Source organism: Nelumbo nucifera, chromosome 2 (genome assembly GCF_055504915.1).
Source record: "Nelumbo nucifera cultivar China Antique chromosome 2, China Antique-T2T, whole genome shotgun sequence".
Lineage (NCBI taxonomy): Eukaryota > Viridiplantae > Streptophyta > Magnoliopsida > Proteales > Nelumbonaceae > Nelumbo > Nelumbo nucifera.
The window spans coordinates 19,320,782-19,347,440 of record NC_142650.1 but is presented as its reverse complement, the minus strand read 5'-3'; the positions used below and the strand labels follow the sequence as shown (position 1 = coordinate 19,347,440).

Sequence of the window (26,659 nt, the reverse complement as noted above, 5' to 3'; positions counted from 1 at the left end):
TCCTTAAAATATATATATATTGGCACCCTACTGATATGATATGAGGCATATATCATGATAATTAGAACCTTATATCTTTCTCCAATGCATGTATATACATTGAATCTTGGTCAGCCCTAGCCTTTTTCTCATGGAGTGGGTCTCAAGCGAGGACTATACGGGCTAGGTTTTTGTTTCAACTGGAGTCCTCATTCCGAATGTCTATGATATATAAATAGAATTGAGCGTAGATCTAAATAGGGACACAGGATCCTGCAGGGACCAAGGCCATAAGGCCCATAATTTAACATATGTCCTACATTTAATGGGCAGGCCAAATCATTAACTGGGCCAATAATTAACATCAAATTCAACCCAATAGTATTTATAGACTAAGATTGTAGGTTAGGCTCCTCCAACTTGCCATGTGCAAGATCATATCCATCCCATCAACCAACATATTAGATAGGGATGAAACGGAAATGAATAACATTAGATTTAAATAAAAATGGTATCCATTCAACTGGTATTCAACAATATTCACTAGGATTGTGATTGGCCAAAGCTCTTCTAGTTCTGCCATCATAAATATTGTCATTGAATTAATAAAAATCTTATCCAATGGATTCATATTGGACGTATATAGCTAAGTAGGAATGGCAATGGGGCGAGGTAGGGTCGGGTTTTGTCTGTTTCGTATTTGACCCTGAATTGAAATTTCTACCCTGTTCCCACCCCTGAACCTTGATGAGGCCAAAAAATCTTAACTCCATCCCTATCTTCACGGAGAACGGGGATCCCCGATTTTGCCCCAGTCATTCTTACTTATAAATCTACTTAGAACTATTTTATATTGTGTAATATAATATAGTATAATATAATATATAATAATATATTATGATATAATATATATTAGCATATATTAACAATTTTATATGTATTATGTTATATAATATAATTGGGGTGGGGTCAGGGTAGACAAATACTGTCCCCGCCCCACCTCCGACCCCAGAGTTTTGGGTTTTCCCTAAACCCTCCCCGAACCCTGACCAGTGGTAAAAAAACCCTCCCCGACCAGGGTGGGGCCCCATGAGAACAGGTCAAATTACCATCTCTATCGTTAAGCTAAAAATAATCAAAATATTATTCATTCTCAATAAAATGAACTAAAAATAATTGGCTTTGATGAACTTATATATTCAAACCAACTTTATTAATAAATACATGTTAAGTGTATTTTTTAAATTTTATGGACTGAATCATATCAGATTAGATGAAGATTGGTGGCCCAACACAAATAAATGAAACACAACTAAGTAGAAAAAAAACGCCCTAATCAGTGAACTCTTCATTCATTTTTGTAAAATCTTCTCTTTTCCTTTATTTGTTCCTTTTTTTTGTGATATATAGTTGGTCCGGCAGCTGATATAAAGTTCAAAATCCTGACCTATTGGCCGACCAGCCCTAGTGGGCGGCCAACATCTACCACAGTTGATGAGCACCAACCTAGCGCTGTGAAGTGGAGTATGGATTCAGTCCTCACACCGTATTCACAGACTTCTGCAGCCGTGCATAGAGATATATGAGAATATTCATATTTATATATTTTTATTTATGGAGAGATATTCTTAATAGACAGTTGCAAGTGAACGCCACCATTTGTAATAAATTCAATGCTTCTGCAACAAAGGTCACAAGTATGTTTCCTCGCCCATTGCCTACTGCTACGAATTGGGATTTATTCCTCACGCAGAATGCATCTCACATCACACTTGTGGCTTGAGAACATCTCCCCATGAATAATAACACATAAGTATTAGGAGATATTCTCGATGTACAATTAGGACGTATTGTGAGGTTGACGTGTTGTGAGGTTGATTTGAGGAGAAGGTCCGGACTCTTACGGCTAGTGTCCCATTTGTCTCATTCATGTGCCCATTTTGTGGTCCGCATCATGACTGGTTCTGAAACCCTATTGGTCCGGTTTGCCCTCCTAAATGGGTAAAGAGTTCTGGCCAAACACCATCAAGCCCCCAACCCTAAACCCCAGAACCAGAAGGGCTACAGCACACCCAAGTGACCAACCCGCCATTCCCCGGTCCACCACTAAAACCTCATCTCTATGCGCCACTCCCACTCTGCCACTGCTTGGCTCGGCCTATTCTCCCAGCACAACCCGGCGAGCTGCAGGATCTGCTGTGGAAACTGCTTAATTTGTCTAAACTTCTTCTATATATTATCCTCTTATCCTCCCAGTAGCCATTAAGTAATTGCCTTCTATGGCCTTCTACAGCTGAACCCAATCTCATCTCTGAATGGATCTCTCACTTCAAAATAACTGTCTCTAAAAATGTCCTCCACTTAACTCATAATCCCAATATCTCAGCTCAGAAACCCACACAAAAAGAAAAAGCTAGAAACAAAATGCATACATTCTTCTATGATTCGGTTAGCTGTACCCATGAACTAAAACTGCTTTGATATTGGAATGAAACAGATCCTTCATGCCCTTGACCCATGGATTTGTGGGTTGCTTTTTGGTGGTATTAGAGAGAAATATACACATTCATTTCTACATTAATGGAACATTTTCTGCTACAAATATGTATTGTTATATTGATAATTCGCTTGCAGTAGCCCTTACATCATGTATCATATGCTACACATATATATATATATATCACTTCCGGCCCCAACTTATGTTGTTTATGTGCTACACCCATTAGAAAGAGCAAGAACTACTGATCATCAATCAGTATTATCCATTATTTGTTTCTAGAGCTATTGCCATCTTCTCCTTTGGGGCTGCTGCCATAATTGTCAAAGTATTGTCTAGGTATACTGTGATGGTTATTGATACCACCTCCGGAGTATCCAGCTACGTTGTTCTTATCTGCATCCTGTTCATCATCAATTTCATTGTTAACAAGTTGTCGTCCTTCCTGACTCTGCACTTCATCTGTTAGAGCTTTCCTCTGCACAGCCATGCTAAAGTTCACCATCAACAGGACAAGAAGAAGAGCCAACAGCTTCATTCTGAAGTGTTGCTTGCTGCTGTTATACAATAAAAATCAAAACCAGACGTGAGTATTTGACGGAAGATATATGAGTAATTAATCTGATCTGATTGAGTTCTTCTGTTGAATGCCCAATATGAACTGGAGAATGACTGAGACATTGGATGGTTCAGTCCATGGCAGCTCAGTCTGAATCAAACCTTAATTCAGACTAGTTGGGATCAGACAGCAAAAAAACCCTCAAAGAAAATAATGGTTTGATTGAATATTAGATAACATAAAAATTTATAATTCAATTCACTGGAAGATGTCTACTTACAAAACACAGAAGAGAAGCCAAGAGCAGATGGGCACGAGTACTTTGAGAGAGAGAGAGAGAGAATGTAAGATCCTTATATAGAAAGAGCAAAGTTTATAAGAGCACTTACGTAAACAAAGCCATTTGTGCAAGAGCTCTCAACCTCTCATCTGCTCGACATTGGAGCTTGGTGTTTGGTGGGTTCCTATGACAAAGACATGGGCATTTGATGAGATGATTCAAGTCTGATGTCAGTTAAACAGTGTCATTAATTGCCTCTGTTAAAATGATCTCCCTATCTCACCCAAAATCCACAACACTGAGCTTTTGCGAAAGTGCTCTTTGCAAGAGAGCTACTGTACTGATACACTGACAATTAATATAAAAGAATTTGCATTTGGCATCTGCACTGAAATTAACAAAGATGGAGTGGGTAGAACATATTTAATTGTCAATTAAATTGTTTTTTAATGCCATTTAAATGATGGGTTGAGGAAATTCTTTGTCCACCTTACATTTTACCAGTGCAACTAGCCAAAGCAAAGTCAACGAAGAACAGTAATTTCCATATTTCATTGCTTTCTGATGTCAATCATAGATAGAGAGAGGAATTAAAGTTTCTAGCTCCCAGAAACCTGTCATTCATGGAGAAGTTTAGTTTCTGGATAGGCACCTGTAAATTAATCCAATTGCTGTTTCAATGATTACTTTGGTTTCAAGTGATTCAGTTATCTATATTCGTCTTAGTGCCAGTCCTATCTTACCACATAAACCAATTAACTAACTTCATCGATTATCAAATACTATCCAAGGTCAATACTTTCCTCAATCTGTCAATTTATACAGTACACTTGTTTCCATATCATTTCTCTCTGCCTTTCAATTTAATTTTTATTAAATACCTCAAGAGTTTATCATATTATATGTTATCAAAGAAAGATACACTAAAAACTATCATATAAAACGTCATTCTTTTGGCATATAAAATGTCTCTGTCTCCAATATATGAATCAGTGCAAAAATTTTCAAGGACTACTGTTAGAATGCCTAAAGCCAAACCCATTTAATTTTTTCATCAGGACCATAACATCAGCTCTCACTCTAGGCAGCAATAGTAGTCTTCGATCTCTCTTTGGTAGTTTTCACTTTGTTTCAGATAGCTTGTTTCTGTAATTCATTTTGAGACATGGGGTAGACTCTAATACCAATTGTCATATACTTGACCAATATATATACCAAAAGCCCTAGGACTGTTGGAATATGTGAAGCCAAACCATTTTAGCCATTAGGAACATAATAGAAATCCACAGATTTCATGTTGTCTTCTCTTTAGGAAATTAATGAGGCTGGCCATACATCTGTCATATTGTTTCTTACATCTTTCATTCATCATCATTTTCACCATAGAATAGTGTTCTTCCCTCTTTGGCGTTCTGTTCATACATTTATCATTATTTTATTTACATCTCCAAATAGCATTGAAGACAAGTGAGAAACCACTTCTTAACCCAATTCAGACGCAACAATTCCCTTTAATTAATTAATAGCTTCAAAATCATCCCGACCCTAATAAATTGCCAAAAAGGGGAAAAGAGGAAACCCACATCCATACACTAACCAAATAACATATATAAAAGAAGAGTCCGGATGAGGAGTCACACTCGGTGAGTAAACTGAGTAAGCACTCGGTTAACTTTCAAAGCAAATTTCCAACACAGCTATCAGTATTCAATATAATGCTTACTCAGTTTTCTCACAAGGGTGTGTCCACTATGAAGTATAATAATGTCTTAATAATTCTTAACCACCTAAGTTTCTGATCCTTCTCCTGTATTATACTTTTAAATCTTTAAGAGGATAATTTCGTAGCTATTTCCTCAAGCTCGATGCTCTCTGAAAAACTTAAGACTCAGTTTGGAAGTACAAATTAATATCAATATATAGTGTCAAATCTTGTATTTTGTATTATTTCGTATGTATTTGTATTTGTAGGAGGTGTTCTTGTGACGTAGTACATTATGTAGAATAAAAAAACATAATAAAAATCCATACCACCTCAAATATCACAGAACACCTAACCCACCAATCTTAACATGCATCACGATTCAACTATCATCTACTTTGTGACCAACTAACCTGACCCAACTTATGATACCAATTAATTGGTTATTACTTATTAGTGGTGGCAATTGGGCGGGTTGGGTTGGGTTGGGTTTGGGTTGAGTTTCAACCCAACCCATTTAACCCGCCAACCCGTTAATGACTCTATTATGTAAAACTAAATGGGTTGGGTTCAATCAAAACCCGCTTTAATCTAATCCAACCCGCCCAAACCCATTAATCTTATATTTATGTACTTAAAACCAAAAACTAACTCCATCCTCATAAATAAATTGGTTATAGCTTAGTAGTAATAGTAGTTGTTATTTACACAAATGGTGAAGGTTCAAATCACATTACATGCATTATTTTTACACAAGCAGCAAAGCCATTTAACTATGTTCGGGCTTCGGATTTAACGAACCACTTAGGTTCAAACCGGTTAGATCAACTTGAACTATCTAATTGGATTGTCTTTGAGCTAATCACATCAAGAGTGATTGAACCGCTTAGATCTGGACCAGTCCGGTTGGACTAGGGCCCAAGTAAACCGGTTCGGACTGGTCAGACCAGACCGAACATATCGGATTCAGTCCGGTCGGGACCACATCCGACCGGGCCGGTTTAGCTTGGTCGGTCCAGACCCTGGATGGACCAGTTCACTTCGGTCGGACCAGACCTAGCTGGATTCGGGTCAGTCCCAGACCAGAGGCTCCATAGGATCTAGGTCAGCTAGCATTGTTGACCCGGGCCGGATTCGGGTCAGGTTGTATGGATACGAACCGAACCAGGAAAAGCAAGTGGGTGGTTTAGCGTCTGGACTTCACCCGGTCCGACCCGTTTCAGATTTGGGTCGACCCGAATCATCTTGTGTCAAGTCGGGCCGGGCTGTGTGAATACTGTTTGGACCGGATGACCCAAACTGGGCAAAGCAAGCGATACCGAGCCATCCCGTTTGAGGTCTATTTCAAATTCGAGTTGACCCGGACCGGTATATGTTGGATCGGGTCAAACTACGTTGAACTGAACCGGACTTGGGTGAAATTGATTTGTATTTATATTGGGTGAAGTGTGTTGATTCAAGACAAAACTAAATTTAGTCAACAATTAATGCATTAATTATAAATTATTTAATTCAAATGAAGAAAAAAAAAAGCTAAGGAATTAATGTTTATGTTTGTAATGGTTAACCCAACAGTTATCCACAACCCAACCCAACCCCACCAATTTAAATGGGTGGGTTAGGTGATGGGTTGATCACACAACTTGCCAAGTAAATGAGTGGGTTGGGCGGGTTAGATTCTGGGTGGGTTGGGCGGGCCAAGTAAATGAGTGGGTTGGGCGGGTTAGATTCTGGGTGGGTTGGGCGGGGTTAGCGGGTTGGGTGAAAAATTGCCACCCCTACTTGTTACAAGTTTTTCCGATATCATAGTTGAACCAGAAAAGCAAAAATTTGCTTAAATAGGTGCCTGTTTGGCCGAAGATCTAAAAAGCCCAATTTTGCTTAATTAATTTCCAAGGTAGGCCCCATACAGACAGCCTATAAGTTATGTTTGGGCAAAGATCTATAGAGTATCAACTGTTCGTCAGTCACTTTTAGGGTTGTCCATTTCGGTCTCTGTAATAGCTTATCTAGAGTGCTTCAAAACAGCTGAACTAGCTTATCTGAATCTTCAGCTCATCCCTCTCAAACAGGCTCTAGGTTATACAAGCTTCATTACAGTCTTTTATTTTGCCTTGCTAACAGTCCAGTTGAACCAGCCCAACCTGCCAGCCTTCTGGATCAACTCGGGTTGGTTTCTTATGTGATTCCATCTACTTGCCCTTAATCTCTATAGAACTAACGGTCCATTTGTTTGTGGGAATAGGCATTTGGAATCTGAACGGGAATGGTCAATTCCAACTGTTTGGTTGGACAGGATTGGAATCTCAATCCCATTTTTAGTGGAATGACATTCCCCCATTTGAGGGAAGAGCCATTCCCTCCCTTCACCCGGGAATGAAAATGCATTTCAGCCAATTCCAATTCCAACCTGAACCAAATATATGAAAAGAATAGACCATTCAGATTCTGATTCCAATTCCGAATGTAAACCAAACGGATCCTAAATATCTTGCTAAAGAATTGGTTGCTTATTCCTGCTGCTGTCTCTGCCCATAAAATTGAGAGATGTACATGAAATCAAGCATTGGGCCCCCAGTCCACCATGTGGTATGCATGTCCTCTATACGACCTCATCGTTGTCGTCGTCGTCGTTGTCATCATCATCATCTGATCTTGCATTTGATTTGTCTATAAATCCACCTCAACATCAATACATCTCAGCATTATATGATGACACGCAACCATGATGGCACTCTTATCCTAAAATACTTCTCCTTCCTCCATATTGTTATCTCTTTAAAAAATAATAATAATAATAATAATAAATAGATATATTTCTTCTGGTGAGGTCCTCTCAACTCATTCATCTTTTTTTTTTCAGAGCTGAAGAAATTGTACTGAAGATCAAAACCTTTAGGTTATGTTTGGTTTGAAGGAAAATGAAGGGAAAGGAAGGGAAAGGTAGGGAAACCTATACAAGGTCATGTTGACATATTGAAATCATTTTCTTAATGCTGATATAGGTTTCCCTACCTTTCCCTTTCTTTCCTTATCTTTTTCTTCAAACCAAACATGGCCTTAGGTCATGCTGACATATTGGAATCATCTTCTTAATGCTACTACATAGTGATCAATAACATTTCTTTTTTCTTAGTGTTCAATGCTTTCTTGATCGAAGGGACATCATGGCCTCATGGGCCATTATATCTCATATAGTAATTAAGAGGAAGCCTCCCACGATTTCTCAAAGTCAATTGCCTTAGACAGGTTATCAAGCTTAGTTATCACACTTCGAACCAATTTAGGTTGCGTTTGGTACTGTTACTATTTCAACCTAAAAGTGTTCTAGGTTGAAACACCTTTTATACTTAACATGGTATCAAATACATCTTTAGGCTCAATTTGGAAGGAGCACAAATATAAATATGTAGACTGCAAAACCTTATATTTTGTATTATTTTGTATATATTTGTATTGTACATATTTGCATTTACACTCTTTCCAAACTGAGCCTTTGTGTCCTACATTTAACCTAATAACAAAATTAGGATCCCTTCACCATTATCTGCCACTTGTAATAACAAGAGAACCCCTTTTTTTATTTCTTTTGAAGGGCTACACAACGGGGGTAACCCATCTCTCAACCCGGGTACAGACGGGATTCGACCCAAAGTCTCCGTTACAACCAGCAGGAGAACTTACCAACCAACCAGCTGGTTGGCACCTTGCAATAACAAGAGAATCCTTTTGACATTCAATGTATTCTTTTAAGTTTTTAATTCCTAAAGTAATTAAGTGAACTTAGTGCATAATTAAGCAGGATTACTACTATATATTTTCGTGAGAGCTAGAGTCTGAAAGTGCTAGTCCCTGGTTTTTCCATGTTTAAGCTGAGGGGAGTAGGGCTGCAACTCCGGTTGGCCCTAACATTTTACACTGGTTCAGGCTAGGCCCATTCAAACTTTGAGAAACCCCAATGCGAACCCGCCCAAAGTTGCACCCCTAGAGGGAGGAAAGAGCGAGGCATTGAAGTATCCAGTGAGAATAAGCCTACAACTTCTGGAGATATCATTAGGCAAACCCAAGCCTCACCTAGTCACCACCTAGATAAAAATAACACAGGCTTTCATTGAGATTTCACAATTATGTCTAGTTCTTCACCATAATATATAGTCTACATGACTACATCTAAATCATTTTCCATTTGAACTTTCTTCACTTATTGACGACTATCTTCCCTCTTCCATATGCTTTAGAAACAACCTCCAAGTCACTAGACTACCTTTGATCAATTAAGTATTTTTATTTGATTAAAACAGCACAAGTACTGTTCTCTAAATGATTTTAACCAGCAGTAGTAATGCATATGTTGAAAGAAGTTTCTCTTAAGTTTCTAGTTATCATCCCTTAGATATGATGAGCTCCTACCTTCACATATAGCCAAAAGAAAATTCACTTGACAGTTGTAACGTACACCATCTCTGAAACCTCTTCCACTTATTTTATTGTCACTGTTTATGTTAATATGATTAATAATACAAGATCGAATCTGTTACCCACAAGACACTACAGCCATGCATTGCTAACATCTCCCATGAATGACAGTTGAGACATTCGGGATGTGTAGCTGCAGTATCATGTGAGTAGTATTATGGGTAGCAGATCCAAACTCCATTAACATGTATAGATTGCATTTCTAGTAATCAATTTGATTTTAATATTATTAATTGCATGTCACAATTCTAAAAAGTTTAATGGACTAACGCTTGTATACCCTTCCTTGTAGGGATGGCAATTTTTTCTAATATTAAATGGGGATGGAGCGGAAATGGGGCTTGCATATAATTCTCCGAATCAGATGGTAAATTAATAATAAAATATCCTTAGATATTGATTTTTAAAATATCTCCAAATTCTTAAAATCCTAGGATCTTATAATTCCATTTTTAAAATACCCTTAAATTCTCATAATCCTATTTATAAAATATCCATCAATTATATTATTTTTAGGCAATTACCTCGCAGCAGAAAAATTCGAAAATTCCCTAACCCAAATGAGAAATGAATGCCCCGCCCCATTGTCATTCCTACTTTCTTCGTGCTTATAATTGTGTATGCTAATATTAACTACTTCTGTATGTTGGGCAGAGCAAATCATGAATTTAAGGGTAGTGCTTTCGTTTTTTTTTTTTTCTTTTCTTTTCTTTGGCTTCATGGGGTTACACAACGGGCTAGCCCATCCCCCATCTAGGGGTGGCAAATGGGTGGGTTGGTTGGGTTGGGTAAGGGTTGAATATCAACCCACCCATATTGACCCATCATGACCCATCATCAATCCTTATTAAAGGGTCTAAGTCTGTCACTTCAACTATTGTCTTTTTAAATTTAGTGAATATAAATAGAGTTGACTTTGACCCAACCCATCATTGATCCGTGCGCCCAACCCATCCTAACCCTAATGAGTACCCTTGACCCAACCCACCCTGACACTTTTCCACTGACCCTAATGGGTTACTCGACCCATATTGACCCGCCAATAGATTGGGTGGATTGAGTGGGTCAAATGGGTTGGGTCAAGATTGTCAGTCCTACCCCCATCCTATGACCTTCGCTACAACCACCAAGAGGCCTTACCAACCAACCAGTGGGCACCTTTCTCACTATAATTGACATTTAGTGAAGTCCAAATAAAAGGCTTTTAAAAAGAAATAATAAAGGGCATCCCTGATACACTGGTTGGACCATCTGTATTTACTTAGGTTTTTTAAGCAGCTCCTAGATGTTTCCTTCTTTTGAATGAACAGTTCTTTTAAAACTAAAGCAGGATCTTTGGCTTAATGATAATTGTGCCCCTCTAAGGGGACAACGTACGTTCAGATTATCCAAACCCTATTTACTTATTAATTAAGAACCTAAGAAAACCCTAGGCATCAACAAAAAAGTGGGCAAGAGTAGAGGAATAATTGAGTGGTAGTTTAACAGATATGGGAATTCCTGGACCCATTCGACAATTGTGGAGTTAGATATGGTTCTGCAGGAGGGTCACTAATTGACCTAAAAGCTTAAAAAGCTAAACAAAATTTTAGAGGGAAAACTATTAAAACATCCCCTAAATAATATGACAACAGAACTCCCACTAAGTTGGTTGCTCCACTTTTCATCAGGAGGCTTTAATTACAATAAAAACTGTTGAAATTGAGCTTTTTTCACTTAACAATTCACCCCCTAGTAGAGTAGTAGTGACAAACAGATGCTTACACCCATATCAAATAATTATAAGTTTAAGCCGATTTGATTAGATTTGACAAGAAGCCCCCCATTATATTGGTGGTTTGTGTTCGGTGTTCCCCCCACTTAATCCTCCTAACCCACTACCCATCAGCAGGCTCATTAATGCTGTAAGTCTATAAATTAAAAGCTCCTGATAGATTGATCGACTTCTGCAATCCATATCTAGCTGTCTGGAACTGAGAGAAGATCGAAGAACTCATCAGGTGAAACCATGATCAGACCCCAAAACCTTGTTTTGTTGGGGCTGCTTCTTGTATTTGTGATTGTCGTCATGGGATCATATGGAGGAGACAATCGCAAAATGAAATTGATCACAGAGAACGGACCTTTGAATCCACACGCTGATCAGATGGGAGCTAATATGGTCAAGCACCGGCAGATAGAGAGTCTCAGGTCAGAGGAGAATATGAACGGCATCAACACAGAAGCCAATCGATCAACAGATTCAAATGGACCATATCGTGAGGCAAGCGCTGATGGTCACCATTCCATTGATTTGCAGACATGGAGCAAGCAGCACCCTAAGCCAAATAACTAGTAGTGATCGATATGATCAGTCATATAAACATGCATGCATATGCATGATGGTACGTAGCAAGAAATATATAAGCTGGTTGTTACGTTTGCTTGGATATATCGTATTACAGTGTGGCTGTAGTCTGTCTCTTGTCAGTCTGATCAAGCTAAGTGTCATGGTTCTGTATTTACGTTGTAACTTGTATTATTAATAAAGCATGTATAATGCATGGTTATGATATATATTAAGTCTACTAATTATATGTATATAGCTAATGTTTAATATTATACTAAAGGAAGTTTGTGGTTGAAATTGAATCATCACAGGAGAGAAGCAATGCCTAAGATGACCCCATCACCATTATTATAAGGATTATTATTCTCTTATTCATCAGATAATTAATTAACCTTGCATATGCCATACTGAAAACTACCACTTATATCCTTTGACAAATTGAGCCATTGCTTAGTGCAAATGGTAAAATCTCAGACTAAGGGCATGTTTGGTAAGGATGAGTTGCGTTTTCATTACAGTGACACATCAGTGTTACATAGGCATTTCAGGGTCAACAGCTAAAAAAAACCGTCTTCTGATTGGTCTTTTTTAAGCATATATAATCAGTAGCATAACACCATGCCTTAGAAATCGGGAAAGAGACCGAAGTAGGAAAATAGGGTTGCATTGCCAAGGAATGGAAATGGGTGGGTTTGGGGTGGGGATTATATTCTCTGTTCCCAACCCTGATTTTAAAGCAAATCTCCATTCTTGATTCTGATTCTCACCAGGGATAAAAATGATCCTCCATTCCCAATTCCTAATAGAGATGGGTTCCCTGTCAGGGACCCGAATCCCCAAATTTTTAAATTACAATTATTTATAATTATCAATTTTCATTCCCGCCCCTGTCTCCAATTAGCAATTTCCATCACGACCTGATGGGATCAGGGAAGTCAGGTACCCAATGGGGACGGAGAAAACTGCCATCACTACGAATTTTAACAAAATCCCAATTGGAGGCTTGCAGCTCATCAAAGTTGCACTTATAATAACAAATGGACTTGTAAAATCAACACAAATGCTAGTAGACCTCTCCGTTTGTGTGTGTATGCGCGTGCATGTATAAATGTGTGTTTCTGTCTTTGGACTTTGAATTGAAAGACTTCAAAGATTGGGATACCTTTCTAGTTAGTTAGTCATGATCCTGGATCTACAACTTCTGAGTTGATCATTAATGGGCTCATGGGCTCCATAAGGTCGTCTATTTCTAAAAGAAGTTTTTATTATTTTCTTTTTTAGCTTATACTCCTGAAAAAAACAAAGGTTCTAATGGTCCTTTCCACGGTGAGTTCCAATCTTCTCCTCACTTAGCATGCCTCAAATCATGGTTATAGTGCATCGCAGCTGTGCATTGAGAATATCTTCGCATTCGCATGAATGATAACATCATGTATAGCAGATATTCTCAATGCATGCTTGCAGTGATGCTCTGTGAGATTGGTGTGAGGCACGCTATGTGAGAAGCAGATCCAATCTCGGCCACGTCTCCCATGTTTCCCAAAAATTTGAACTTCTCTGACAATATTAGGTGATGTGGTTTTAGCATCCACTGCCCCATTTTTTGAAAAGAAGCAAAATGAACTCATCGGAAACATTTATTCCTTGTTACTTTTTCTTCTACTTAATCTTCTCTTTCAAGCAGATAGGCTACATATTTGAAGTGAATCATGCATAACTTAAAATTCGACAAAGTTAATTAGTTTGGATTTCAGCCAATTCAATATAGTGTAACCCAGATCGATTTCAAAAATTAATTCTAGAGAACTTGATAAACTTGGGCGAGTCAATTCGCTTCAATGGCGTATTCAATCAAGACCATATTTTTTTTCAAGTGCCTAATTTCACAGTCCCAACAGATAGGGATGCAACTTAATTAGGTTAGACCTGGGTATTGTTATACACATAAGATTGGATCTCAAGCCAAATTCCATGGTTTTTAAAACCGGACTGGACCGGACAGTCGGACCAGAAAAAACTGGGAATCCATCACTTGACTGGTTCCATTTTTTCTAAAAACCAGATTTTCTTTCAAAACCGTTGATTTTAGTCAGTGAACTACTGAATCGGGTGGTTAACCGCTTGAACTGTTAGAACGTTTTTAACCGTTTTTTATTTTTTTGAAATTTTATTATTACTTTCTTATTTTTCTATCAGAACGGGCCGAGCATTCAGTTCGAACGGTCAGACCGTTTGACCCGATAACCGAACCCCTGACCGGGTCAGTCCCCGGGTCAATTTTAAAAACCATGCATATTCAATATAACCCTGACAACAATAAACCCTATTTGTATTTGCGTTTGGAAACTGGCACTTGAAATTGAGCTTAGTTCTGTCCGGGCCAATTTGTTAGAGCCTTGGTTAGCTTGGGCTTCGGTTGAACCTAAACCCAACTCAATCTAATCAAAGTTGCAATATATTGGGGTGTTTCCCCCTTTTTTATCAATACGTATAATTGGGAAAATCTATAATACCGGGAGATCTTTGACCCATCAAAGCACCCTTGTGAAAACCTTAGCCACCTCTTTTATGATACTAGTAGATTGGCTGTACGCATTTCCAGTATCATGTCTTTTATTTCTATCTTTCAAAAAAATAAAATAAAATAAAAAAGAATTGTAACCCATAAGCCCCCTAGGTATGTTGTGTTTCTTTACAAATGAACAAAAACGGTCCTCAATTACGGCTATATTTAGTTTGATAGAAAATAAAAGAAAAACAGAAAATTGAGAGAAAGTTCTTCAAATAATTTTGTGAAACTCTTATTTTTCTATTAAACCAAATACAACATAAATATTTCTATAATCTTCTCAAAGAAAGAAGGAAATAATTACATCCTTTGCAACTCAAGAGAGAGAGAGAAGTTCAGCTGGAATTTGCACATGGGAAAAGAAGTAATATGGACAAATACAGCAGCCACATTTCCCATCTTATCTCTAATTAATTAATGGTTTGAAGACTTGAATGAATAAATAGGGTTGAAAGCTAAAGGTAGCTTTGTTCAAAGAGGAAAGAAAAACCCAACCCCATAACTATATCAAAATGTAGAGAACAGGGTTCTGTATACAGTTCACCTACATCCTTTCACTATCAATCCCTCTTGTTTATCCATTTGGAAGGCAATAGCAAAGAAAATAGGGGGAACGAAGGTTCAGCCTAGGGTCAGAATTTATAGGCCCAAAGTACTGTTGGGGTAAGTGCCAGCTCGGAATTAATGCCAATTCATGGGCGGACGTTAGTGCATGATATTTTGAATGTTTATAACTCTGTAGTAGAAATCAAAAATTTGCATTGGACATATCTGTACTCTTCAGTAGAAAATAATATAGACCATTCATCATATAGATAACCATATAGAGGCTACATGTACAGTGCCTACTCCACTAAATTCATACAGCTAAAGTTTCTTGTTTTTAGCTCTGAATAGATTGAAAAGGATGTTTATTTGGATAGAAACATGTCACCTAATTAAGGAGATTGTGATGTGGCAATAACATTTGGACTAGGCAACCACTACATAAACTGCAATCTCCAAGGTTTGTTAGTTCGTTAGCTCCCTTTCATTATTAGCATGAACAATCTATCTACGTAATTATCTTCTCTCAAATTTTCTTATGGAAATTATATATATATATATATGTCTTCTAGCTAGGTCGCCATTGAGAGTTTCAAATCTTAGATTGAAAATGGTTTGAAAAGAAAATGAAGGGAAATTTGAGTTGAGACTTTGAGAGATTACCCAATAAATAGAAAAAGGGTATACATGTTGCACGGGAAGTGTACTAGTTGGGTCAGCTTAATATCCCAATTGGGTCCCCCGGGAGTTCCCTTTTGTTGTAAGGCCTCCGATGATCTGGTCTGCAAATGGGCCATGGAATCCAAGAAAGGAGAGAAAAGGGAAGCATGGCTTTGGTTCGCCTACTGGCATACAAGCCCAAAAGATTGGAGCTTGTCGACTAACCCCGAGCTTTTAGATTTCACTTCCCAGGTGACCCCGCCACACATCTGTATGTTAGGGTAAGATTGTGTACATCCATCCAATGGCGGAGCCAGGAATTTTCTTTTAGGAGGGTCAAGTTAAACAAGATAACGAGATATAGAGTAGAAGAGGTAAGGTTTAGAGAGAAATGGTTTGAGAAGTTTTGGGTCTATTAAGATTTTTTTTACAGAAAAAAATAAATATTTTTTTTTAATTTTGAGAGTTGGAAGAGCCTTAGAGAGTAATCCTTTGCATTTTAGTTCAAGTTTTGGGTGGACCAAGGACCCAGGCCACCAATATACTTTGCTCCACCCCTGCATCTATTAGGTGATTCAGCCATACAGTGGTGCAGTCTAAATTGACTGATGACATTAATGGAATTGAGCAATTGAGTGATTCACTAAGAAACAAGTTAGTGTCAAGCCTCATTCTCGTCTTGGTAAATGCTTTACCTAGGTAAATGCACTTATATGGACAAGTGTTTCTTAGAACACTTATCCTGATAAGAATTATTAACAGTGTTTTTTGTTCCCCAAGTAAAAGTGTACAATGACTGAATTATCCGAAAAAAAAGTGAAATTATCGAAGGAATGATATTGTCCCTCACATTAGAAATTTTTAACATGCATAAATAATTTATCTAAGTCTGACGAGAGTATTACTTCCCACCCAATGTAAATGAGCGGCTAAAAAATCATTCTTTTTCATGAGACCCATTCTATGAAACTTACCTCCCCCACGCTTCTCCTTCAAGGAAAAAGGATGGAATAATTATGATGAGATTCTCAACCTACAGAGTCGGACATTTTGTATAGGGATTAAATGGGCCAGCAGCCTGCAAAATTCAAAAACAGCGACATTAAAAGGTCGCTGAACAAGTCTGGGCGGGTGGGGCTGACGTGCTCCAACATCCCCCGCAAATAGCAATGATATATATAGATGGAGCAGAAAAAAAGGGATCCATACACCTTCCCATTTCAATGCTTTGAGTGGTACAAAAAGGAGTTCTGGTTTCAGGGTCTCACCATACTCTAGTGTTTCATGGTGGTACCATATCTCGCTGTCTTGTGGGCCAGCCCATTACAAAACTCAACAGACAGGAAGCAAACAAATTAAGCTCTCATGGGCTGTATCGATCATATCAACTATAATAATAGAAACCATGTCCATTGACCAGAGTGGTGTGGTGGCTCATCTTGATTCTTCCAAAACCACCCTCTCAGTCTGCTATGAAAATGGAATTGAAGTATTTGACAAGTTGGACATGCATGTGCTGCTCCTCCCAGAATCCTTGAGCTAATACTAGGGTTTATATGTGCACTTGTGTTGTCTCTTTCTTGGCGCTGGCTTTGCTTCTAAAAGTGTTCCAAATTCCAAAGGATCAAACACTTTTTGGGTCCTTTGAACAGGACTCTAATGCCTCCATCTAGTGTTGTTTTGTACCCCGACATTTGGTCCTTTAATTCGGTGGGGTGGTTGTGACCTTTTTGGTTGGCAATTTGGCACCATCCCATACCCAATTTCCTCCCACCTCTCTCTCTCTCTCTCTCTCTCTCTCTTGGTGTTTGATGAAATAAGCAAGTAAGGTTTAAGAGACTTATAAGAGATTTATCTGATATCAATATTTTAAAAATCGATCCAAAATTGGAATCGCTTTGGCCACTGGTTTCTGAAGCAGTAGTTCAATCATTTGGTCCAAATGGATGACTTATTGTAATTTAAAAAGTAAAAAAGTAATTAAAATAAAAAATAATCAATACTATTGTTTAAGTCAAACAAGTCGATAATTCAACAGACTGAATTGATAAATCATTGACCAAATCAACAGTTTTTAATAAAGGCTCAGTTACAAATATAAATATATAGAATACAAAACCTTGTATTTTGTATTATTTTATATGTATTTATATTTTTTTCAAATTGAACTAAAAAACGATTCAAAAAGGGGTCTAACCGCCTGGATCCACTATGCTTCAAAAACCGTAGATACATATAAAGCAATCAAAATATTCACAAATCTAATCATCTCATTTGTGTGGAATCAAATGGTTTCATTTAGAAATCGCATAGTAGGGTTTTCAGTAGCTTCGAATGATTCTCATATGTCAGAAATCACATGTCGGTTAGGCTAGCTAGGCCTGTAGGGCCCAAAACCCAAAACGAACTCAAACCAATTAGGTAGACGCTGGACTACTCGGTCCAAGTTTAACACTTGTGAAAAAGAAAAAGATGGCATTGATGGACTATTTGTTTGGCTTTCTGGCTTTCTCCTCTCAACTCTCTTCATGTTTTGGTTGGAAATTGGAAGCATCTTATGCTTCATGCCTGCATTGCAGTCTGCAAATTACTGGGACCAGTGAATATGTGACAACTGACAACACAGAGAGGATATTTTGGTGGAGAAGCAGTGAAGCAGTAATAACCAAAAGAGTTGTTTGGACGCTTTTAACCATTTCATTGATGGTTGCCAGATGGCAAAAGAGCCAGTATCCGAGGCGAGATAGGTCCACAGAGGACACACGCACACGCGGCTACTCATTGAGACAAAATCATTGATCTCTCAACTCAAAGTACATCAAATTTACTGTACCAAAATATCCCTTAACAGGACCCATACATATGGGATCTTTTATTTATTGGTCCTAAAGCCCCATCATCATGAGATCTACCGAATTGACCGACCTGCTTTCCACGCCTGACTACTCCCTCTCTCTCGGACCGGAGTGAATTGTAGATGCAGAGCTGTGTGGCTCTTTTTACCTTTTGGAAGCAAGCTATGGCCCAAGGGTTAAGGGTGATTGAATATATAATGAATGTATAGCAGTTGGTGTAGATCATGGTTTTCAAAATTGGACCGGACCAGACGGGTGAACCGGAAAAACTAGAACCGGTCACTCTGTTATACCTCAAAACCATTATTTCCACAAAAACCAATTTAGTCAGCAAACTGATGACTCGAGCAGTCGAATCGTTCAACGATATAACTAATTTTTTTTTTTTTTTTGTTAGAGTGGGCCGTCCAAACTCAACCACTGACTTGTTTGTTGTCCGGTTCAATTTTAATAACCTTGGTGTAGACGTAGGAATCTCTCCCTCTAAATCTGGGTGCTTGACACTCTTCTCTTAGTCTAAACCAGGTGGCCCATCCACCACACAAAATTGAACTAAAAGAAGAAACCTCATCCTTCTTTCCCTCTTAAATGAAATATCTAATGACATATATATTATACTATCTACTCTATCTCTTTTTGCCCTTCTCCCAAGGAAGCAATTAATAAATTTCAAACTTCACAATCTCTGGTAGTTGGGTAAGGAAATTTAACAAAGAATACCACAAGTTTGAAACTTTAATTGGTCTGTACCTCTTGTTTCCTTGATTCTATTGTCAATGTCAACTGTCACTGAACTTTTACACAGAATTTACCAAGGATAGTTGCAGGGTGTTTGATTTCATGTGCGTTTATTCAATAAATGCTGTTACATAGGTGCTACTTCAACAGTTATTCTCTTTTGGTTTTCCGCACGCATCAAAAATGGCAAAAGTAGGCTTTGGTTTTTTATGCACGGTACTATTTGGGGAAGTTATTTTTTAGAACTTTCACAAATGATTAAGTGTTTTTTCGTTGTTACATTGATGTAGAGCCTAGTGGCTCTCCGTTGCCATAAATGGTTGGAGATCGGCTTCTATCAGGGCAAATCTATGCCCACACCGTTCTAATAGCCTTTTACAACTTTGCATTGGGAATATTTTCTCATGAAATAAAACATACAAGTATGGAGATATTTTCAATGCAAGGGCAATAAAAGCTGCTCGAATGGGCTTTGCCCCGACTAAAGTCAAAGTCGAACGATTGTAATCATTACCTTTCTCAGTTTTACAAGCAATAAAGTACAAATGTTGAATGAAAAAGCATAAACAGAACCAAACACATACCTGGTTTTCCTTCCTCTTCATCAATTTATGTCATTCAACCTCAAGAATTATGGTTGGGTGAAGCTGCTGGCTGTATTCATCAACTTGAGCTAAGAGAAGCCACTAACTATATCTCCCCATCAGCTTATATATGTTTACCTTCCCAAGACCTAGGAATTATTAATTATCTTTTTGGGTTTAGCAAGCATTATTGTCAAAAAATGTTAAATTGTTGGAGTCTTCACTTTCCAATATTGGAAAAAGAAAAGAGAAAGAGAGAGATTAAATAAATAGTGACTGTTGAATACTTAGAGTTAGAATCTTCAACTGTTCCATGTTGGAGTTCTCGGAGCCGAACCGACTGGGGGTGTTCACATTGGACTGTTTAAAATTAATATTTTAATTATTATATAAATTGATTAAATGATAAAACTGATCCAAATTATTTAAAGGCCGGTCGATTTCAATTTAGTCAATAAGTAAACCCATTAAATCGGATCGATTAAAGAAAATTAATGGCTCAACCCGACCCATAAAAACCCTACTTCCTGGATTAATTCCCAAAACTGATTTTTGATTAGCTGCACTTGATGGCTGAACCGGGCTCTTCAATAATCAAAACCATGGACTAGCCTGATAACTCTGCTGCGTCCTAGCTAGCGTCTACCTGACTATCTCTCTGGTTAGTTTGCACGTGTCATCTATCCTCACCACGTGGAATACATGGCACGGTTTTATATATGCACGTCGTGTTTTAATTTGAGTACGTCGAATTGGAATCTCATTCTCATTGATGGTAGATGGGATTCTCGCATTTGAGAAAATGATCATTCCCTCCTCCTTACTTCAGAATAAAATCCAAATAGTCTATGAAAATAGACCATTCTAATTTCAATTCAAAGGCATTATGATTCTAATTCCAATTCTGATTTTAATTGTGAACTAAATAGATCCTTAATCTTTTTAAGATCAGCACTGAAAGACAAAATGATCGAAAAAATCCGTGGTCTTCAAAAGGCTCACAAAAATCCAAAACAACCAAAAATAAGTTTCAAATGAAGCCTTTCATCTTTTTACACCTAAAATCTTTCATTTAACAGCCTTATGAACCATGGTAAATTATTATATTTATCAAATCGTGATCTTTAAAAGATATAACCCCAAAACCTCAGTACATCTTTTGGCCATATCCATATGGACTGTCAAAAGATCTTATTAAAAAGACTTGTAAAACAGCATCTGAATTTTTCAAAATTAAAAGAAAAAATTATCCAAGTCCCTAATTAAAGAAACCATCCCCTCAACAATGATCATTCCAAATTTTATTGTTTTTTAGTCCTTGTTCGTTTACCAAGAGGCCATTTACCCGGGGATAAGTGCATTTATCTATGTTCTTCTTTGTTAAATTTACTCGAGTAAATACTTTCCCATGTTCTTTTGTCTCACCCACTTTCTCAAGTAAGTGGTTAATTTTTTTTTTTTTATCTTTTGTCATTTTTATCTTTGGGCCCAAGTCCATGTTTTTTGGATTATATTTGTTTTAATGAGTATTTTTGGATGATTGTATTTTGAGCATTTGTTCTCCACTCGGGAAAATTAAAAGGGTAACACTTCCCTGTGGATTCCACTTAAATCCTCAAAAAGAATGTGAAAAAGTTGGTCAATAAGGCTCTGTTTGGTTCATGGGAAGATTTATGTGGGATGGGAAAGTGTAAAAATTTATACTTCCCTTGTTTGGTTTTATATGGAGAAAATAATGGAAAAAGCACTATTCATCATCTCCTACCTTAGGACAGTGCCGTCGGAGATGATGAATAATGCTTCTCCCAGCCTTCCACTACCCACTGTACTGTCGCATTGTTGTACGTGATTACATTTCCGTGCAATAGAAACGTGCACGCCCGCAAATCCCCTAAAAGCATATCCCCAGTAGAAGCGACTGTTGGGTTCAATTCGCAGATGACAATTCATTGCCATTTAGAATGTGGTTGCCTTGGAAAGAGGGTTACTATTAGCTTCAATATCGCTGGTTAATCTCAGCTTCAGTATCACTGGACCTGTTAATCTCAGCTTCAGTATCACTGGACCTGTTAATCTCAGCCTCGACTGGTTATTATCACTCTGGATTTCAGCTTTAACATTGCTTCTCTGCTGAAATGAAAAATTCTCACTTCGAGGGGCATCGACAAAGAACGTCACCTGGCGACCGTCCTCAAGGAAGGGGAGGTAGCAGACCGTCGATGGTTTTGGTGTAACCCCTCCAGCTCCTGCTTCTGGGTTCAAACGTCACTGTCACCGAACCAGCTCCACTTATGTATTTTCCACACAAACCATTCCTCACTCCCTCCTCTTTCTCAAAATTTTCCACTGGGGTCGCACGGTTTTGGTGCGACCCCAAATCCTTGATTTTGGGATCTAACATCCCACATATTTTTCATCCCATCCCTCTCTTTCCCTCAAAACAAATGAGAGAAAAGAGAATATTTTTAGAATATTCATTTTTTCCCATCCCCATCCCACAAACCAAACGGAGCCTAAGATTGTGATTCCCATTCACTGCTAAAATCCATAAAACAAGGCCTCAAGATAAACCATTAAGGTTTTTATAGTTCAGTCCACCCTTAGGGTGGAGCTAAGATTTCTAAGGGTGGACTGAATCCTGCCCGTGGATTGATGCCAAATTCAGAAACAATATGCAATTTATAGGGGGCTACTAGTAGGCTAAGAAGAGGGTGCAATTTAGATTTCAAAGGTGGATTGCAGTCCGCTTATCCATAAACCATTTCCAAAATTGTATTCAATTTATTTGCATTAATTCCTCTCTTCTCTTCTAAAAAACAGAAGAAAATTAAAAGAGGAAGAACTAGTGTGATTGAAGATTTGAAAGTGCGATATATAACCCTGGGTTTTTCGGATATGGATTTGGATCGATGTAGTGGTAGGCCAGAGGGCGAACGTGGTTTCAATCTTCTAGGCCATTGTGTAAACGGCTTAATTTTAATATTTTTGGCTACATAGAATGTAAAATAATAATTTTTAATTAGAAAGTGTGAGGATTAATAGCTGATTGCCACGTGAATGGTATGGGAATGTATATGTGGATCATGATTGAGCCCTTGAACCATCATAAATTTTCCAACTCTTACACGTGAACAACTGAGTACTGAGTTTGAATCGGTGACTGTATCTTGTCGTAACGTTAATTAGAATACTGTTTCTTTTTTTTTAGCCAAAAAATAAAAAATAAAAGCCGTTGGCCCATCATAAATTTATCTTTGGCTTTATCAAGTAAAGTCTCTAATTGATCGGTGGGGTCTTTGGCCCCACAAACTTTTTGTTAAAACTGTTATTTATATATGATTACTAAGAGGAAATTGGATGAATGCATAGGGCCCGTTTGGCAAGTCTCTTTGGAGAAGATCTTCTTATAGCTCTGACAGTCAAAAGACCTATTGAACTTTTGACATAAGATTCGGGCAGCCCGAAGACTGTTGGGCAGATGCATATCATTTCGGGTCTTTCCGCGTGAGATTAAAACGTGGAAAGCTTCATTTGGAGCTTCCCGAAATTAGCTCAAAATGGGTTTTGACGGCTAAATCTTTCGTGTCAAATGGAAATAGACCAATTTTCGGTCTTCCCAGCTTATAAACAGCCGAAAGACCCTACGGAAAGACGCATTAAACAGGCTCATAATAAAGTAGGTCTTTTGGGCCCCAAAACTTGAATTCAAATGTAATGGATCACTTTCTAATGTTCTTCTACTTCTCAAAATTTAAAAAAAAAAAATGTTAATTTTTTCCTTACAAAAAACATATAATAGACCTAAATCTTCTCAGTCCAATCTTCTCTAAATCCTACTTCTACTCCCTATCTCATTTTCTTGTTTAACTTAGTCTCCTCAAAAAAAGAAAATTCCCGACTCTGCTACTGATTGTATTGGTATTCTGGTATTGAATCCCACATTTACGAGGGTTGCCGGTAGGGGCGCAGCCAGGGGTGGCCGAGGGTAGCCATGGCCCCAAAATCCTCACAGCACTCATTTAAATCCAACTTATATTTTGGCCCCCTTAGCTTTTGGCCCGGTTCTGCCTATCCGACAGAATAGTCAATACTATTCCTAGTTTTCTTATAATTTTTATTATATTTTGTTCTTGAAATGATAAATTTCATAAATAATATATTGGTAGAGAATATATATATATATAATATATATATGACACTTAATTTATTAACATATAAATAATTTACTATTTTATTATATTTTTGTTGAAGTTATATTATCAAAATTTTGTATTATTTTGATTTTATCCTGATTAATAATCAGTTCGGGACAGCCTTGGGATGGATACTCTCATTGTCTTGCTCATTCGTATACTATTATAATAATAATAATAATAATAATAATAAATTGGTAAATACACTAATAAATTGGTGAATACACTAAATCTGTTTAAAGTGGGCTGAGAACATTCAGATCGTCCAACTAGGGGTGTCAATTGGACTGGATTTGGTCTAATCCGGTCCAGTCCAATGTGAGTCCATTACAAATGGACCTGGTCCAATCTAGTCCAGTGAATATTTTGGACCGGTCCAGAGACTGCCCAATCTGTTCAAATTCATGTTAATTTAGATTGGTTTCGACTCAAACCTGGTCCATTGACAGTTATGTTCTTATCTTATATCAATTGACCAGATATTGGCTCAATCCAATATAAATTCATTATAGATGGACCAGGTCCAATTCAATATTTTATATTGATCCGCCCAATCCGTCCAAATTCAATCTGTCTTATTGGTCTGTCCAATCCGTCAAAATGAATTTTGATTTAAATGGAATCCAATCCAAAACCGGTCCGTTGACACCCCTACGTCCAACCATCCGGTTTGGTTATTTGACTCATTTATATAAAATTTAATATATATATATATATATATAGATTATTTTTTATAACTATTTATATAAAAATGAATTAGTATAATTTTCATGAAGCCAACCCAACAACATTTCTAAATTCTAATAAACCAGTTTGGCCGTCGTTCAACCCAACAATATTTCCTAACAAAGTCTAACAAGTAATAAAGTAATAACAATGATAGCAGAGGACAAGATGTAGGTTGAGGTACTGGTCGCTTTTAGATGCTTTTAAATTGCCCTTGTTTGTTTTCGAAATTTGCATGCCATGCCAGGTATTAATTAATATGTGTCTTAAGCAAAAAAAAACTGGCTGAACATTTTATTATTTTATTATTTATTTTTATTCATTTTATTAATTTTCACTTATTTGATGAATTTTTTTAATCAGTTTATTAAATAGTTAAACTAACATTATCCATTGGGGGTAAAAAGGTCAAAGTGTTATTAATTTCTCAAATTTTTCAGGACAATATTAATTCTTTGCAATCACATATACAAGAACAAGCAAAAAATCACAAATTTTTTATTATCTCTTCTTTCAAATATAAAAAAAAAAAAAAAAAAAAAAAAAAAAAAAATTGTAGCAAACGACTGTCATTGATCATACTGTTGATAGCCCTAAAAATTAAAAAATAATAATAATAATTATTATTATTATTATAATTAATTAATTTAAAAAAAAAAATCATACATGCAAGGAAGTTTCATACTCACCCATCACTTCAACCGTCATTAAATGCTCAAGATCCATAGTTATTAGTTAGCTCTAACTGTATATATATATACAAACCTCCTCGCTTCATTTTTGCTCCACACCACGTTCCTCTCTGGCTCGATCGCTCAGCTCCCTCTCCTGCCGTGAAGATGAACCAAAAGATGATGAAGGGGACGAAGCTCTTCCAGCTGCAGGCATGGCTTAGAAAATGGAGAAGGATGAGCGCAAAAGTTTTTCCCTCTGCGACCTGTGATTACCCCTACCGATGGCGATGGGCGCTGCGGGAGGAGGAGGAGGTGTCCATCCCTAAGGATGTACCCAGGGGTCACTTGGTGGTGTACGTAGGTGAAAACTGCAAGAGGTTTGTGATCAAGGTGACCTTGCTCAAGCATCCCCTCTTCAGAGCTTTGCTCGATCGAGCTCGGGACGAGTACGACTTCATGGCCGCCGACTCCAAGCTTTGCATTCCCTGTGACGAGACCATGTTCCTCGACGTTGTTCGCTGCGCCAAGTCTCCACCGGATCCAAGGATCTGCTTATTCTGTCGTTGATGTTCCATCCATCGGTTCCTCTGATCTTGCTTTTTTTCCACCTGCAGCTGATGCTAATCGACCTCTTTACTACCCAATTTGGTTGAACATCATAACACCTAATTATAATTACTTGAAGATATGATTAATGTCGCTTGATCCATTCTAGGGTTTTGTATAGCCACTGAAAAGCAATGTCATGACTTCCTTCAACTATATATATTTACTTGGAACGAGCTCTGCCCATTATTTGATTCCTTCTGCTCTGAATTCTGATGTACATGGAGTAGTAACATATACATTAATGGCAGAGAGAAGGAAGCTGAGGCCTCTGAGACGAGGGAGGCCGGGGTGGTGGCATGCAAATGTTAATAAAAATAATCATGATCGAAATCAACTATTGATGGTGCAATTTTCTCTATCTGCTTCTGCTTCTGCAACAAACTGACTAGCTAGGGTGGTGCATATGATATAATAACCATCTCCTCTCTTTTCCCCCTTGAAACAAGGAATTAAGTCAGTCTGTACAGGTGGGTATGTATTGTCACGAATTGGTGCAAGTCCCGAACTCGGTTGCCGGCAAATTATACAATAACTCTTTTTTGCTTAGTTTCAAAGGAGTACATATGCAAAATTGTAGATTACAAAACCTTATATTTTGTATTATTTCGTAAACTGAGCCTTTGTTACCCTCAACAAAATTATCCTAACACCTTTTGTCAACCGAGTTCGGGATAAGCAAGACC

The 26,659-nt window shown here is 37.7% G+C and overlaps 1 protein-coding gene and 1 long non-coding RNA gene across 2 annotated transcripts; one reads left to right on the top strand and one right to left on the bottom strand.

Moving 5' to 3' along the window:
* Positions 1 to 2,567: 2,567 nt before the first annotated feature.
* Positions 2,568 to 3,601, bottom strand: LOC104595056 (uncharacterized). The gene is made up of 2 exons (XR_734823.2): positions 3,316 to 3,601; positions 2,568 to 3,033 (listed from the first exon to the last, which is right to left on the bottom strand). It is a non-coding gene; the product is annotated as an uncharacterized LOC104595056 (long non-coding RNA).
* Positions 3,602 to 25,532: 21,931 nt separating this feature from the next.
* Positions 25,533 to 25,934, top strand: LOC104595055 (auxin-induced protein 15A). Its single transcript, XM_010255620.2, has one exon. The coding sequence runs from the start codon at positions 25,533 to 25,535 to the stop codon at positions 25,932 to 25,934; it is 402 nt and encodes a 133-aa protein (XP_010253922.1).
* The last annotated feature ends 725 nt before the right edge of the window (positions 25,935 to 26,659 follow it).